The sequence below is a fragment of the Haemaphysalis longicornis genome, unplaced genomic scaffold (assembly GCF_048455015.1).
Source record: "Haemaphysalis longicornis isolate Haplotype H1 unplaced genomic scaffold, Haemaphysalis longicornis Haplotype H1 scaffold_6, whole genome shotgun sequence".
In the NCBI taxonomy this organism is placed as follows: domain Eukaryota; kingdom Metazoa; phylum Arthropoda; class Arachnida; order Ixodida; family Ixodidae; genus Haemaphysalis; species Haemaphysalis longicornis.
The window spans coordinates 39001340-39017487 of NW_027526407.1; the positions used below are offsets into that span (position 1 = coordinate 39001340).

The 16148-nt window shown below is 47.4% G+C and overlaps 1 protein-coding gene across 2 annotated transcripts in view; it reads left to right on the plus strand.

The window, feature by feature from the left end:
• Window positions 1-16148, plus strand: part of Daam (disheveled-associated activator of morphogenesis-like protein) — a 135603-nt gene that overhangs the window by 21895 nt on the left and 97560 nt on the right. The window contains exon 1 of one of the 2 annotated variants that reach the window (XM_077674034.1): window positions 895-1286. The exons of the other annotated variant lie outside the window; for it this stretch is intronic. Coding sequence (XP_077530160.1) covers window positions 1170-1286 — 117 coding nt within the window. The 5' untranslated portion in view covers window positions 895-1169. Of the gene's footprint in view, window positions 1-894; window positions 1287-16148 lie in introns of those variants that run through there. 2 annotated transcript variants of the gene reach the window in all.

Consider the following 16148-nt stretch of genomic DNA (forward strand, 5'->3'; position numbering starts at 1 on the left):
GGGACACTTAGGTCTTCTTACCTGCTTTGAAGGAGAATTCCTGGCATACTATTGTGATGGGTACCTCTAATATACACGTCCACCCGTCGACACAGCAGCCATGTTCTTTTACGTAGTTAATCCATCTTCATCCATCTTGGCATCTACTTTAATCCATCTCACTGTACCTAGAAGTTGAACTTGGAAAACAGATAAATCGGAATGGCGAAAAGACAGCTGCGGGGAGGAACTAGGTAAAATAGGAAAATCGGCAATAGTTAACCTCGCTGTTCAGCAGTTGACGAAAAATAAACAGTAATGCCATAATGCATGGTGGGCGTATGGGCTCTTCGTGACAGCTGCGGCTACTTCGTTAAGCCTAACAAGTAGCCAGCCCTACAGACGACCGACCCCAGAGCATTCACCCAGCTGTCCAGAGAAGAGCCGCTGCGCGATGAATGAAAACCAAAAACCGCAGACCACGCGTCTGGCGCACGCCACCCCATATACCGGAAACCGAAGCGGTCTGATCCCCGCGACGACCCCCGATAAAGCTCCAGTGAAACTTTTCACAGATGTGCTCGTTTCCGAGGGAGGACGCGGGGGTGGGGGGCAACCACGAGGAAAGTAAAGAGAAGATAACGGAAGGCACAAACGGTCTACCAGACGTCGCCTCCAAAGCTTAATCAAACAAATCACCCGAAAAGTAAAACGCCTCGCGTGGCGCACCCCGTCCAGTCGTCGCCGCCCCCACAACACAGCCCTGCTCGGCTGAATCCGTCACAGTCGTTCGCTTTCCCGCGCCCGCCAAAGTAGTGCGCCAAAAGCGCGCAAACGCGAAGCGTCAAAAACCCCGCGCTCTCCTTCTCGCGCGCATCACGTGATCAGCCGAGCGGCGCACCGATTGCAGCGCCACCGCCGACTCGTTCGAAGCAGACGACGCGGTTCTCCCGGCACCATTGCTGGGGGCTGACTCGTGCGCTCCAGCGGGAGTTGAGGTGACCGTCTGCTACGCGGCCGGTGAAGCGTCGTCTGCTCTTTATCGTGCGCTGTTTTGCCGAGTGCCCCAAACACGCCTTCGTCGTTCGTTTGTTTATACGCCATCGGCCGGCCAGGCTGGATACCGAGAGTGGGGCCGTCGGCGCCGACAGTATGGGGACAGGAGTGTCCCTCCCTGGATGCGTCGCTGAATGACTGGGAGCGAACCGCACGCAGTCGCAGTAGGAGAGCCGGGTCTTAGTACCCGAAGCAAGATGCAGAACGCTATGGATAACCCATCGACCAACGGCAAACCGTCCACAATGAAGGTGCGTACCAGAATGACATCTTGAGTGCGTTTCACGATCGACTACCTAATCGCGTACCACCGGAAATGCATGGTACTACCATCGACAAAACAGAAACAAAAGTACGAGGAGGAATGTTTAATTGACGCGTGCTCGGCTGCGCCCCTATTCCTTTTCTTTCAATTCGAAGAGGCTTTAACATTTTGTTTTCGTTCCATACCTCACACACCCAAAGATCACACACCACTACCATACGTCACAATTCAGTATATAACTATTCATTCTTAGTTCGGTCTGGGTAGGTATCATAAATTTAATCTTACCAGTGTTTAGTTGACCTTCAGTGATATAAGAATTCCGAAAAATAAAACATAGGGGCTGGACTAGCAGGCATTACTGATATGTTTGTCATTTTCTGCTCGATTTGTAAAACGCTGTCATTTCCAGGTCATGGCGAATGCCTATATTTACTATTTCCGCCAAGAATGAAGCATTTTTGAAACAATAAACTCAAGGAACAATATGGCGATTTGCATCACGCGTATGGGTCGTTGGCCTTCACCTGCCTCTACGTTTTAGCTGCGTAGCTTAGTCAGAATGCTTCTCTGACGAGTTCAACGCATGCTCGCTGGTCATGAACGTATCTGAATACCTCGAAGCGCCCTTAATGTCGCGCACGTCAGCTGTGCATCTGTTTTGGTGATTATTTCTCGTCGAACGACAGGCGCGCGCAGCTTGTAAGGCATTGTTACCCAAAATGTCACGACGAGTGCTCTCCCGAGGCGAACGCACGCAGGCTTGCTGGAATCGATTCGCTAGCGAGCACCCACCGATGTTATGAAAGTCGCGGCAGCGCATGGTCACAGCATTGTAGCGCTACGTCAACTTTCTGTCGCACTTTCACCGCATCGCCTAGGCGTGGTTGGTGAAACATAAAACTCACTCTTGTGGGTACCGCACCTGCGCAGTTCTACCTCCTGCCGGTGTGAAACTCACAAATAAGCTTTTCACAGCATTATAGGTCTGCGTCAACCTCTTATCGCTCTTGCTTACAATCGCGTAGGCGTGGTTCGTCAGACGCGGTACGTATATCGGACTACTCTTCAAGGTACTGTATAGTGTTAGTGTAGTGCAGCCCAATAGAAAACAGCTGTACCGTACATGCTATTTTTTCTGCCACAAGAGTCGTTGGTGGTCGAGAGTAAGACTTATTCCACTATAAGCGACGGCACCTGGTTATCACATGCGGATTCATTTTATGCTAAACCAATAGCAAGAGCTTGTCGGGTTCCGTGGCGTGAACCTTACCGATGGCTGTCGGTAGCCTTCCATTGATGGTCGCGCCGCTTCGCCCGCCTTTAAATGAGGGTACAAAAAAGGCGACGAAAAAAAACAAAAATGAAATAAAAAACTAGTAAAACGTAAACAAAGGATGTTCAAATACTACTTAATAATCAATCATAAAATTCAAACAATAAGCACGAGAGGGCAGAAAGGAGTGCCCGTGAAAAGCCGTCTTCCATGCCTCTTTTAAGATTCCTTGTTCTTTCTCGTATTCAGCCACACGTCATTGCACTGGGTCCTCGAGGTTCCATCGACGTATTCTCACGCGTTTACTCCAGTCGCAGAACATCTGGAAGATTTTGTTTATTATACCTGTTGGGCACCTTATTCTTCGTCTTGTACTTCAACATTTGTCTTGTTTTATTTTCGGCGTCTTTCCCAATGATTTAGACATCAATAACGTACGTTCTTAAGCAGTATCGACGCTTCGATACTGTGGGCTCCTGTACACGCAAGGCGTGGGTATTTTAATTGTTGTCGTCGAAAAGAGGGATAAAGGAGAGACTACTCCGTAATCTTGGGTGCTTCCTGGCCTCAGTTGCTAAGCCAAAGCCGAAGCCGGATTTTTTCTTGAGGGGGGCAAACCCGTTCCGTCGCGGGGGGAAGAGCTGGTATGGCATGAGGGGGGGTGCCCTTATTGCGCCCCCTTCCGCCGATGCCATGTTCAAAAGGTATAACGAATGGGGCAGTTTTACTATAGGGGCTGCGTGTCGCACGTATACGTACGTACGGACGCACGAACGCAAGTATGGGCTTATTTTTGATAGAGCCAGTCATGCTCAACATCCTGTGAATTAAAAAAAATGATAAACAAAGGTACAGTTAGCTGTACGGCATCGCTTATAAGATCAAGATGCAATACCGGTGCCATGCCCGAAAGCCGGATGAGGTATTGCGTTGCTGATCGCAACTTTTGAATCGACGTGAAATTGAATTGGGAAAGAGCTGGGCTAGCTAACTGTACCCAATTTTCTGCAGCTTGTTGACGAGCGATAAACGTTTATTTATCTGAAGAGAAAGGAGTAAGAGTGAAAGCCGTCAGCCTCCCAAGTCCAGGAGGCCGCGAGCACGCGCTGATTCTGAGAGTGATAAATAATCTATAGGTGATTAGTGGCGAACCGGCAAGTTAATGAACCTGGCAGGTTTGCCCTGACTCCTGCGGTAATAATCTCTTTCTTGCTCACTTTTTGTGGCACCTCGTAAGTCCTTCGTGGTGACTAAACGATGAAATAGAGAACAGTAGTTTACGTATGGATTATCAAGCAGAAAGGGAGCGACTTTAATCACAGAGCAAGAGAAAACAGAGAAAGCTAACAAACTTTGTCGTTCATGCAAAAGAAGAAAGAGAGAGAGAGAGATAAATCGGTACTTGGACGGAATACCGTCTGGTCAGGTAGCAGATGCAGAAGCTGAAAAACAGGTCACTGTCCAAGTCTAAACGGATAACGTTTCGGGAGTGCTACGACTTTCTGTTCAAAATAACATCTCAGTCAATGGAAGGTGCCGATTGAAATAGTTCCGCGTAATCTTTTGAGAGATGTGGCGTAGCCGGGAGGTGCGGGTACGTGTTTTCCGCAAACACAACGTGCAACTTGCGGACGACGCTGCAAGCATTTTTTTTTTTTTCGGAGAACTAATTAATGTTAAAGACAAGCTTCCGTGTTGCAAATTTCCCGGTGTCGTTTATCGGATCGCTTGCGCGGACTCCCCAGCTGTGTACATAGGTGAATACGGTAATTTCGGCAAACGCCTAAGGAAATAACGGTATACGATGTTGAAAGAAAAACGCGGTGTCCAACGCTACCGCGTAACACGAGCGAAGGACTGGACACGATATCAAGTGGGATGACGCCGAGATACTGACGACGGAGCGAAACACATCTGCACACCTTAATCTGGAATCTCTAATTATCCAGACAACTCCGCGCGCTATGAACAGAACTGACGGGTACATGAATACAGGCTACGCCAAATCCCTCAAAAGATTGCTTGGGGCTATTTAAATCAACGCCTTCCATTGACTGTTGTAATTTTGAACAAGGGAGCCGTAGCGCTCCCCAAATGTCATTTGTTCATTGACTTGGTCAATGACCTGTTTGTCAGCTTACGCGGAGAGCGAGAGAGAGAGAGAGAAATGGGGGAAGAAAAAGAACCTATTATTACCGAGATTTAAAAAAACAAACTCTTTCATCATTATGAATTATATTTTGTTATCAATAAATAAACTCACGATTACATTGAGTAATTTTAAATTATTCTTTGATTTCCCAAACAATATTTAATTGTATTGCCCAGAAAAATGCCATGTGTCGTCAGCCCATATGTAAAGCGCATATCCTCAAAACGTGCGGGAAAACAGATACTGGTTATCCAGTAAATCCCCGTTACAACAAAGTCCTCACTTAAGAGAGCTGGGTTCGTTATCAGCGGTACTTCGTTAAAATAGAGAATCATTTTCTTTCCTTGATTTTGGGGTTGGACTGTGAAACACTAAGGATAAAGTAAGCCTTTCAATAAAGTGATATCGTTATAAGGACGGTTAACTTCAGTTCGCCTTGCAATGAACGCGGGCAGCAGGCAGCAAGGACAGTTTTATGGGCGGGGCGGCGAAAATTAGCTCAGGACGCGGAATCGATTCCCGGCCACTGCCGCCACGGTTCTGTTGGAGGGGGAAAGCGACAACGTCCATGTGTTCGAGATTTCGGCGTACGTTAAAGATACCCAGGTGGTCAAAATTAATTCGGAGCCCTCCACTACGGCGCGCCTAATCGCTTGTGTACCGTCGGCACGTTAACCCTCATAATCAACCAATCAAATCAATCATTCAGGTCAGGTCTGTGTTGTGGTAACGTAACCTATAATTCCCGAAATTAAACGAGCCAAGCTTACGTAAACACGCTGCCAAATAAAACCTAGAAAGCTTCTGGGTGGAAACGCAAAAGCGCTTAAGTATACAAGTGCGTTTCATGGCATTACAGGGGACTGGGATGTGGGGTGGAGGGGGGGGGGGGGTAGTTATGCACATGCACGCTTCCGCTGTTTATTAAAATGTCACGGGGCGTGATATATACACACGCCTCCCAAACGGGAACAGAATAGCCGCGCTGAGCACTCGCACTGTGAATACTGAAAGGTCCAATAAAGGAAACGAATGAATCCTCAATTACAAGAGTCACGACGGCTGATTTGATGACGTCAAAACTCAGCCGGGTATTTTGAAGTTACGTAAATGCAATCAAGACTTAAAAGTGCACGATGTAGAGCTGGAAAGGAACCGGCACAAAAATATAGATGCTCTTATTGTTGAGCCATTGATAACCTCTTAAAATGGTCTTTGGTGTCCTGCGCATGCGAGCTTGTATAGCCTTGTCGACTGCGCCCATGGGATCAGCGCTAGCACATAAACCGGCTGTTCTTCAAACGAAAACGTTCAATAGGTGTGCGTCACAACAAAAGTTAATCAAATGGAATAACTAACGAGAGAACGAAACGTAAAAGGAAACAGATGTGTGCTCTCTTTGTGAAAGTCTCCGTGACTTTGCTGCTGACAACGGGGCGACGTTCGACGCTATTCCAGGAATGGGTGCGTCATTCACGCAAAAGCCAAGCTCTGGCGTTTCAGTCACGACGGCGGCGCCAAACACACGTGTGCCGCCATTATACGCGTATCGCTTTCTTATAGGCGTTGCATGTGAGCGGTGGCTGCAGGTATAGCGGGACTGCGTGCTGGGATCGCGATCGGCTGTTTTCCTGGAAGTTGCACCAGTTCTGGGGAAAGAAATGAATACCGCTCTGCGAATTTAGGACTCAGTCTACGCATGCGCAGCTGCTGTTTCTCGTGGCCAGCCGCCTCCTGTCTCCACTAATGACGCGACGCACACCGGTGTGATGACATGTCGCAATTAGTTGAACGTATACCCCGAAAGAAAGCCAAATGAGGTAGACTGCTTAGTCCCGATAACAATGATACCAATATCATCGCAATCTTCGAAGAAATAACGGAGATACAGAAGAAATTGTGTGAAGCGGTCGCAACCCCCTAGCCAATTTCCCGCAACTTTTCTATGACGTCACGGAACCTTGTTTGTGCGATTGGCGGCCGCCTAACTGCCCTGTCGCTATGGCACATGACTGGAAGTCTGTAATGGGGCCTCTAGTTTCATTTGACCGCCTCACTTGAATGCTAACGTGCAGTTAACGCACTAAAAATTATATTTTATTGTTGGCCCGTATGACGTCATTCTTTGCTCATAACACGTCACTGTGGCGCAAAATTTGAAAGTATTTAAATACTTCTCGCTTTTTCTCGTTAACAAAACGTCTTTTACGGCTCTAATAGAGCTGAGTGAGATACTGAATCCTAGTTCTTTCAAATTAAACGAAGTTGTATTTTCTCTTCATGGCTCCTTGAAGACTCCTAACAAGCGTTATATGCATCACATTTTATTTAACGCTACGAGAACGTTTAATAAATCGGACGGCCAATGCGTATTCACGTGAGAGTGGCGCTTGGGTGTGTTGACGCCGCCGCAAACGAGAATTTATTCGTGAATCCGCGGTAAGCTTCAGCCGACAGCTTTCACCGTCACTGGCCAGTCCACATGAGTGTGTATGTCAGGATTCTGGGTGGATATGCTAAGGTCTCAGCCAATGGGATTTTCGCTACCATGAAACTGAGGGCACCCACGCCGACACCGGATTTTCGCAGAACGAGTCAGGTATGGCTGTCGCCTTCAAAAAAAAAAAATGAAAATAAAGGGAACAATTTGAGGGGGAAACTTGTTCAGAAGCGTTTAGGCGAAGTGCGCTGAGGAAAAAAAAACTGCACCCTACTCTTTAAAGTTGCGGCCGGGCTGCTAAAGAGGGCGGGATTTGTTATTCGAAGTCCAGAACTTGTCCTAATTAAGAAAGCTAGTTTTGCTTTTTTTGACTCTGCATATTTACAGCCATCTGCTGCGAAACGTCGATGAACAAAGCTGTCTTTTGAATTGGTTCTAGGTAGTTGCGTCGGAAATCACTCGTAGGCAAAAAGAAGGCTGCACATGGCAGAATTCAGTGGCAGCGACGTGCTCTTGCGTACCGCTTTGTCTGCGCAGCTTTTTTCCCATCTCATTCGTACGTTCTATCGCAAAATGGTTTAAGGTAGCGCGAGGAACAATTGGTCAGTGAAGAGCCTGGGGCAGAAGTGCTTCAAGCTGGGCTAGTACGTGCTGAACCATGACGGCTAACAGCGCGAAAACTGGACAAAAACACGAAGATGGGGAGACAAAAAACAAGCACTGACTTTCAACTGAGTTTATTCGAACCTCCTCCCCCCCCACATATATATATATATATATATATATATATATATATATATATATATATATATATATATAATACAGAAATAAGAGTTGGCAGTCAAGAAAACCTCGAAAAGCAAAGGGGAGGATGTGGTAGGTCATTGAAACAGATAAAGAATTTGGAAAGAAAGAAAGAAAGTGGAGAAAAAATGCCCGCCAGGTTGGATTAAAAAGAAGGTTCCCTTCACCCCGTGTAGTCCGAGTGGCGCTGGCTGCCACCCCCAAGCACAGGAAACAAAAATACCTAAACATAAATACCCCAGAAAGTGGAGGGGAAAATCGCCCCGCCGGTAGCGTAGTGGTTATCGCACCAGACCGGTATTCTGGAGGTCGTGGGTTCGTATCCCACCTGGCGGGCATTTTTTATCCACTTTCTTTCTTTCTTTCCAAATTCTTTATCTGTTTCAATGACCTACCACATCCTCCCCTTTGCTTTTCGAGGTTTTCTTGACTGCCAACTCTTATTTCTGTCTTAATTTCAACGAGCCCCTCATTTCCCATTCTTATTCGCTATATATATATATATATATATATATATATATATATATATATATATATATATATATATATATATATATATATATATATATATATATATATATATATATATATATATATATGTCGCAGCATGCGGGAAATGAAAGGAGAAAAAAAGAAACACCATAACTGCTGACACCAGCTGTAGAGAATATAAAAATAACATTTCAACCTATGCCCAGATAAGAAATCTCTTTTTTATGCAAAAGAACAAAAGGCTGACTGACACAATCCCTCGACCGTTTAATAATGTGCGCTGCCTCGACCCTGGCCGTCTGGTTCCTATGAAGGTACAAAATAGAAGTGTCGGCAAAATGTGGTGTGCAGCCACCTTTCTTCTCTTCTCTTTTTGAACATGCTCCGTGAGGATGCGACGTATGTATATATTTGTGTGTTTTTTCGAATGAAGTCATTGAAAGTAAGCGCTTGTTTGTGCTTCTCCCTTTTCGTGTTTTCGTTCATTTTTTGCGCTGTTAGCCGTCGTGAGCCTGGGGCAGCAGTTTCTAATGCACGTATGTCCGTAACATGCAGAGAAAAGTCACGAGTGAGAGAGAAACAGAGAAAAAATCTTTTATTTTTTCTTCTAGAAAGGCTCCTGCATGTCAGGGGGCTGTCATGTTACCAGTCGTCACCAAGAACTGTCCTAACGTGTTCACCAGGCAAACACGTTGGGTTGGTGTAGCGTGAACTGGACAGTAGTCTCGCGTAATTTCGGAGGCCTTTATGCTTTTAAACATTACTAACAAGTTCGCTAGAGTGCAAAAATTGGCAAGAACTGCTGGCGCCACCAAAAGTTCAAGCCGACAGCTACAGGTCGTCTCAATCGCGCGTAACGGAATTTAGTTAAACAGAATCGACAGCTGGGCTAGTTGGTATCCGTCCATCCTAAACAGCGCTTAACAACACAACGACGAGGAAAAGGGGACACAAGACGGCGCCGACAACTCCAGGACGTTTCAATCGCGCGGAACGGAATTTAGTTAAATAGAATCGACAGCTGGGCTAGTTGGTATCTGTCCATCCTAAATAGCGCTTAACAACACAACGACGAAAAAGAGGGAGCACAAGACGGCGCCATCTTGTGTCCCCTCTTCCTCGTCGTTGTGTTGTTAAGCGCTATTTAGGATGGACGGATACCAACCAGCCCAGCTGTCCACCTACGCCGGTAGGTGGACACAGCTCGCCGAAATCGGTCATGTAATGGCGGCCTCAGTCAGCGTATACGCAGACAGCCATTACCCGGTGACGACCGGCTCGTTACTTCCTGGTGGTTTGAGGAGAGCATTGATTTCACGGGGCCGCGACTCCTCCAGAAGGTCAATAAGGCGACCCTCCGCGCGAACTCTGACTCACTCACGACGGCCCGGCGGTGGATCGCGCGTATCGTCGCGACCGCTGCACGAGCAGTCCGCTCGGTTATGCAAGACCGTCGGCCGCGTAATGAGACGGAGGAATCAAGTAAGCCCAGTGTGATGATAATCAGAGAGGAAGAGTGCCCGGAAGGAGCGAGACGGGTGCGTCAAATATTTGTGCCCCTGGAGTCTGACCGCAGACGCACATCTTGCCAAGGCGCCCTCTGGTGGCCCTACCAGGGTCATAGGTGGCGAAAAAAGTGAAACTATAAAGAGGGACAGCACCGACAAGGCTCGGTGCTGGGGGGCTGCATTCCTGACAAGGTAGGCTTTCGGGTCACCGTCACTCATTCCACCGGCTGCCTCAGAATACGAGAAAAGGAGACCGGAGGAAAAAAGACGAGAGGAACAAAGAGAGCTGGAAGGACGGCTGCATTCCCGAGACGAGCTAGAGCCGGCTCTCTCTCTCGAAAGAAAGCAAAATGGAGCGAGAAAGGAACGAGAGAGTACAACACGGTCCTCACGCGACTGCAGGATTGCAATTGTAGGGATTCGGAGTGTACTTTACCTGGCATTGTTGTTGTTTTTGTTTTGCTGCGTGTCCTTTTGCTGGTTCTGTCCGTGGCACACTTTTAGACAGCTTTATTTGGTCGCGGGCACACTGACGGAATCGCAGTTGTCTGCGTCGTCGAGTCTGCTTGCGTAAGGAAGATATTGGTTCTGTTCGGAATCTCTGCGTTACATGGCTCGTGTTACCTCACCGCTTGTGACATCGAACACGTCGCCTTAAAAAATCACACCTATATCTCACCCCCCAACACCATTCAGGCGAGTTGTTCATTATTTCGCGACCTCTTTCTATGTGTACAACAGCGTCGGCACAATAAAAAAGGTGTTACCACCTTGCAAAACGTTTTGCAACTTTGGCAGAGGGCTGCAAAGAAAAAAGTTCAGTGTGTGCCTCCAGGTCACTCCTTTTTCAGTACCTTTCAAAAACTTTTATTTCATTGCCACACGCAAGGTCATATTGAACTGTCAAAATAAGGTGTAATATTGGTAATTGATTTCAGACAATTTTTATTTTCATAACGTTTAACAACACTTAGTGCAAGTTAGCGGTTGTTGAATTTGAGTTAATATTTCTTTTGCAGGAAGCTATATATAACCGATACGGCTACCTGGAGTGGCAGTGAGGATCCCAAGAGAGGCCGGAGAACGCTTCCTGAGTGTCAATTCGCGAAGGCAGAAAGAGAGAGAGAGAGAGAGAGAGAGAGAGAGAGAGAGAGAGAGAGAGAGAGAGAGAGAGAGAGAGAGAGAGAGAGAGAGAGAGAGAGAAGCTTTATTGATACTAAGAGAAAAGCGGTGAAAACGCGAAGCTTCCTCCCATGCAACCCGAGTCAAAGTCAAAGCACAAAATCCAAACTGCTTCGACCGTGTCGTAATGGCGCAGTCCAATAGACGTCGGTTTCATAATTCGAGGGACCCAAGTTCCAATTCGACCACGGGGAGCGTTTTTTCTTGAGGCGCTAGACGAGCCTTTGTGGAAGCCCACTGTGTAAAGTTGGCTTTTCCGCAGCGCGTTTTCGCCGTAAGGAATGGGATTTCGAACTTTGACTTTGGGCATTGAAGACATTGGCTTTCGACCGAAAGAGAGAGAGAGACAAAAACACTATATTGTTTCGACGAGAGGAAGCGTCTCGTTTCGGCCATCTTTTACTTATCCCACAATCATCGTAATCTGCACAGAATGTTCGCTTTCCTGCAGGGCATTTTCGGGCAACGTCGAAATCAGTTAAACAGAAAATTTCGCTTTAAAACAGAAAACAGTTTATTGAGCATTAGAAGTTGGGCGGCCTATTAGTCCGGAAGTCCATCGGCGCATGGTCCTGGCGTTGGCTGCTCGGTCGGCGAAGGTGGTATACGGTCAACGAGGTGAGCGCTGTACAACATAGTCTCCCAGACAAGGTTCAGTCTCACGTAGGAATGCAGGCTTGTTCCAAAGCATGCACCCGGGCGTTCCTGCTGCTCAGCATGAGGACGCGGGTTCGATTCCCGGCCGCGGCGGCCGCTATTCTGATGGAGGCGAAAAGCAAAAACGCCCGTGTGTTCGAGATTTCGGCGCGCGTTAAAGATCCCCCGGAGGTCAACATTAATCCGGCGCCCTCCACTACGGCGCGCCTCATCGCCTGCGTTACGTTGGCGCGTTAAGCTCTGCAATCATAACCAACCTACCCGCAGATTCCAGCCTCCCGCCTGACACAGCCGGAGGAAATGAAAACTGGCTGCCGCCGCCATGACTTTGAAGGGGCACGAATATCCGGGCACCCTGCACGCGTAAAGTAAACGCCGAAGGATGGGAACGTCAGGGATGTATATTTAGATCGACGCACGCTGCTCGAGTGGCTAAAGTAATGCGGGTGGGGTGAATTTATTATTTTTGTTCCCAGCGGCGCCCAGGTCGTAGAGAGGAAAGAAGCGCCGTCAAGGAGCAAGTGGAGGGGAGCAGTGAACGGCACCGTTGAAACAATGGCTCGTTTGAAGTTTTGGCTGCAAGTTCCAGAAGCATACTCAGGAATCTAAGCTGACATTGTGGTCCCATGGGCCCGCATAGTAAAGTCTATAGAATTTAACTTATCATCATCAACCCGCCAGAGTTCGCTGCAGGACGAAGACCTAGCCATGTTCATCCAGAAGGCTTACCCATGTTCACCTTGTCTTGCAACGTCCTAGTCCATTTTTTCGTCAGAATTTCATACCTCCATCTAGATGAGTGTGGTTACGTCCACAAACAAAACAAGGGTATTCCTCACGCGATCATTCAGCGTCTGTGGTGCTATATTGCCTAGCACGTATTGGGCCATGAGTTGGATGACCGCCTTCCGTATTTCTGATGGAAGAGACCCCGGGGATCCAATATTTCCCGCAGTATATGGCCTAACTGTTACCAGAAGGTTTAAATATGAGACACGGAATGGATTCTTCTGCAGTTCCAGTTAGATTTTCCCGCTGCTTTTGCGTTTATTTTGTGTTCTAAACTTACCGAAGTAAACTTTCCTGCCTCAGAACATGTTCAGTTAAGTTCATTTTATTAAGCGTATAAACTGTTTTACAAGAAGTAATATAAAGACGGGGGTCCCATAGTGTGAAACACTGCAAGTGGGGCCCCCGTTAGGAGATAAAAAAATCCGGTTATGCAAAGTCGATTATCAATCAAATAAGCGACTTCGAGTTATCTATGAAAAAACAGCCGATCCGTAAGATCACAAAGTGCAACTTAACATCGGTCATCAGATATATGAGAGAAGATACTGAGGACACACAATAGTCTTGTATGCAGAGAGAGAGAGAGAGAGAGTAAACATTATTTTGCAGCTTAGAGTGTTCGAAGAGCATTCAAATAACGCGATAAACAAAACGCAGGAAGTAAATGCAGGCAAATAGTGTTAGCCACCGCGTTACTCTTCCAAATAACCCGGTAATACTATGGCGAACCATTAGGCAGCTTGTTTCTATTCGCACTAAAAAAGAGCATATGTTGTACTATACATGCCCACCAACATGCACACAACAGAAGAAAAACGTAAGCGCAGGTTCAAACCTTTCCTACGCGGACAGACGTCTGACTCTTGTCTGACACATATCTCCCAGTGCTTCGAGCACGTAAGAACCGACGTTCGTGTGAATGGGAAAAGGCGGCTCTTTCCTCCGTACCTTGCGAGAGCCGCGTTCCGAAACGCCTCCCAGGCTAGACAGCGCGTCGTTGTTCGTTGTGATTCGGTTGGAAGCCTTTCATTTGCGACCACGGGGCTGGTGCGGTTTCTCTAAACGCGCTGTACACACACACGCACGCGCTCGGGATCGGCGAACAATGGATTCTCCGTTTCCCGTCTCGGGCTGGGCGGCTTGTCAGCGGCCGGCGCCGTGGGGTAATTTGGAGCTGGGAAATTACACAGCTCCGTCAACGAAGCTGGTCGCGTACAAAGGGTGGCGCGGGGTGCGTACCAGCGTGTGCGCTGTGCGCGCACAACGCGTACACGTGCCCCGTCTTTACCGTTTGCGCGCATGCGCCGTACTCTGTAATCTCCCAACTCTACTGCAATCGCGCTACGGCGAACTCAGTCTGTGGGCATACACGTTCGGCTTACATACAGTCGAACCTCGATTTTCTGAAACCCGACCGTACGAGTGTATCAAATTTACGATTAAATTCTGATTTATCCTTACAGTTGCTTATGGGCTAAGTGCTTTCTCGATTTGCTGAAGTTTGCAATTTAACGAAATAATTCGCGCGACCCGGTAGCTCTGCTGGACCGCGGACATTACGAAGGGCTTACTTTCAATGCAACCTCGATTTCACGAAAACCTTTTTTTTTATTTTGGCAATTTACCGAACAAATTCCAATTTCCCCTCATAGTTTCTCATGAGCGTAACGCTTTTTCGGTTTTACGAAGTTTCCAATTTAGCTAAATGAATCGCGGGTCCCGGTAACTCAAAAGAGTCGTAAACATTAGTTGGCCTGCATATAGTTTAACCTCAATTTTACGAAACCCGGTTATACGAGTTTCTCGATATAGCAACTTTTGATGCCGCTCTTCAGATGCCCATAGGCGTGGCCTTTTCTCGCTTTTGCGGGGTTTCCAATGCAACCAAATATTTCTTTAGCACGGGTTGCTCAACAGATGGTAACATTTGTACTGCTGACATACGATTGGCTGTGCGAAAGTCTTCAAGAGGTTCTTATTTACCTCACGCATATTAACAATGCGACAACGACGCAGTAAAGAAATGATGGCAGTACACTGTGGCAGTACACAATTTCTTTTTTCACTCTGACAGTACGCAGAATGTTTCCTTTCAATAGCATGTGGTGCCAACAAAGGGTGGACAGCTTTTCTTTGAAAGCTGTTTATGCTGAAGAGATTTTTAGGGGAAAAGCCCATTAGGGGCTGGGGCTGTTGGCGTCTCCTGTCGTCGTCGTCGTCGTCGCAATAGTCGTCTCATGAAGTCACGGTAATAAAACACTTGGAAAGTCGTTTACGCCTCGCGCTACAACGTAACGAGTACTAAAAAAATTACACCATCTTCCCGTAGGGGAACCCTGAGTAGCATGCCAAGCAGCCATGGGGTCGACTGAAGTTTTCAGTTCGTCGTTTCCGTTGACGTTCAGCTTCGCGTGCCTTCGTTGTATCAGTAGCTTCTTGACGTAGTTTGAATGAGTGAAGGACGTAAGGCGCGTTCGTAGCACATGCTCCCGTCTCGGTTTGTAGCGCAGTGGGAAGAGCGCCCCGTACCTCCCTGCGGCCAGAGAGTCGTGGGATTGAAACCGGGCGCCGCCTAAGTATTTATTGTTATAGTGGACTGCGCTGACGTCAGCCCAAACGCTGACGGGGCTGAAGAGACGCGCATGCGCAGTAGGGTGCGGACGGCGGACAACGACAATGAGGTAGGGAGGTACACAGCCCCGAGCATGAGATGCTTCGCATCTAAAACACCGGGAGACTCGTTTACGCCTCGCGCTATAGAGCTTCGTGCTTCAAAGACAAAATACATTTAAAGCAAAGCTGTATACCTCTATCCCCACCGTTTTCATCTCTGTTAACAAAAACACCAATGCGCCAAGATACACTGATGCATAGTGATACACTCATTCTTCGCCCCTCCCCAGGTTTCACGTTAGTGAAGATGGCCCGGGATTTTTCCAATGATTTGATCCAACTGCGATTTTCGCCCCGCACGCACTCGTCGCCCTGTTGATGCCGGGTTCACCTTACAAGTTAATGCCTCAATTAAAAATAGAAATCTGGAATAAACTTACTCACCGGTGCTTTCCTGTTTTATTTTTGTCTTCATTTCTCCTGAGGTGTAGAGGCTGTAGAGAAGCTTCGCTTACTTCTGTTTCGAACTATCCCTGGTAGACCGCGCATATTAAAATATAGGTTAGCCTTCCTTACCAACAAAAAAAACAACAAAAAGATTGTTGCCTGTGTTAATTCCTACATTTCAGAAGGCAGGAAATTTGTCGTCTCTTGAAATAAACCTTCGTGAAGGCCGAAAGGAAATTCCGCTCCGGGAAAGTTTTTCTTCTGGACAGAAATACCGTAGAGCTTAACGTCTCCCGTCTATGCATGGTAGAAGCTAAATATGTCCTCTACCTTCGCTTTCCTTCTTCGGTTCAGGGAAAATGGCGGGGTTTACCTATAAGCCGATACACGCGGCGGTCGACATACCTTTCGGCCGGACCACAATGGTCCGTTCAGTTTTCTTCGAGCCGCCTGCGAGCATTAGCGCCCCTCGAGTCTCGGCTGCC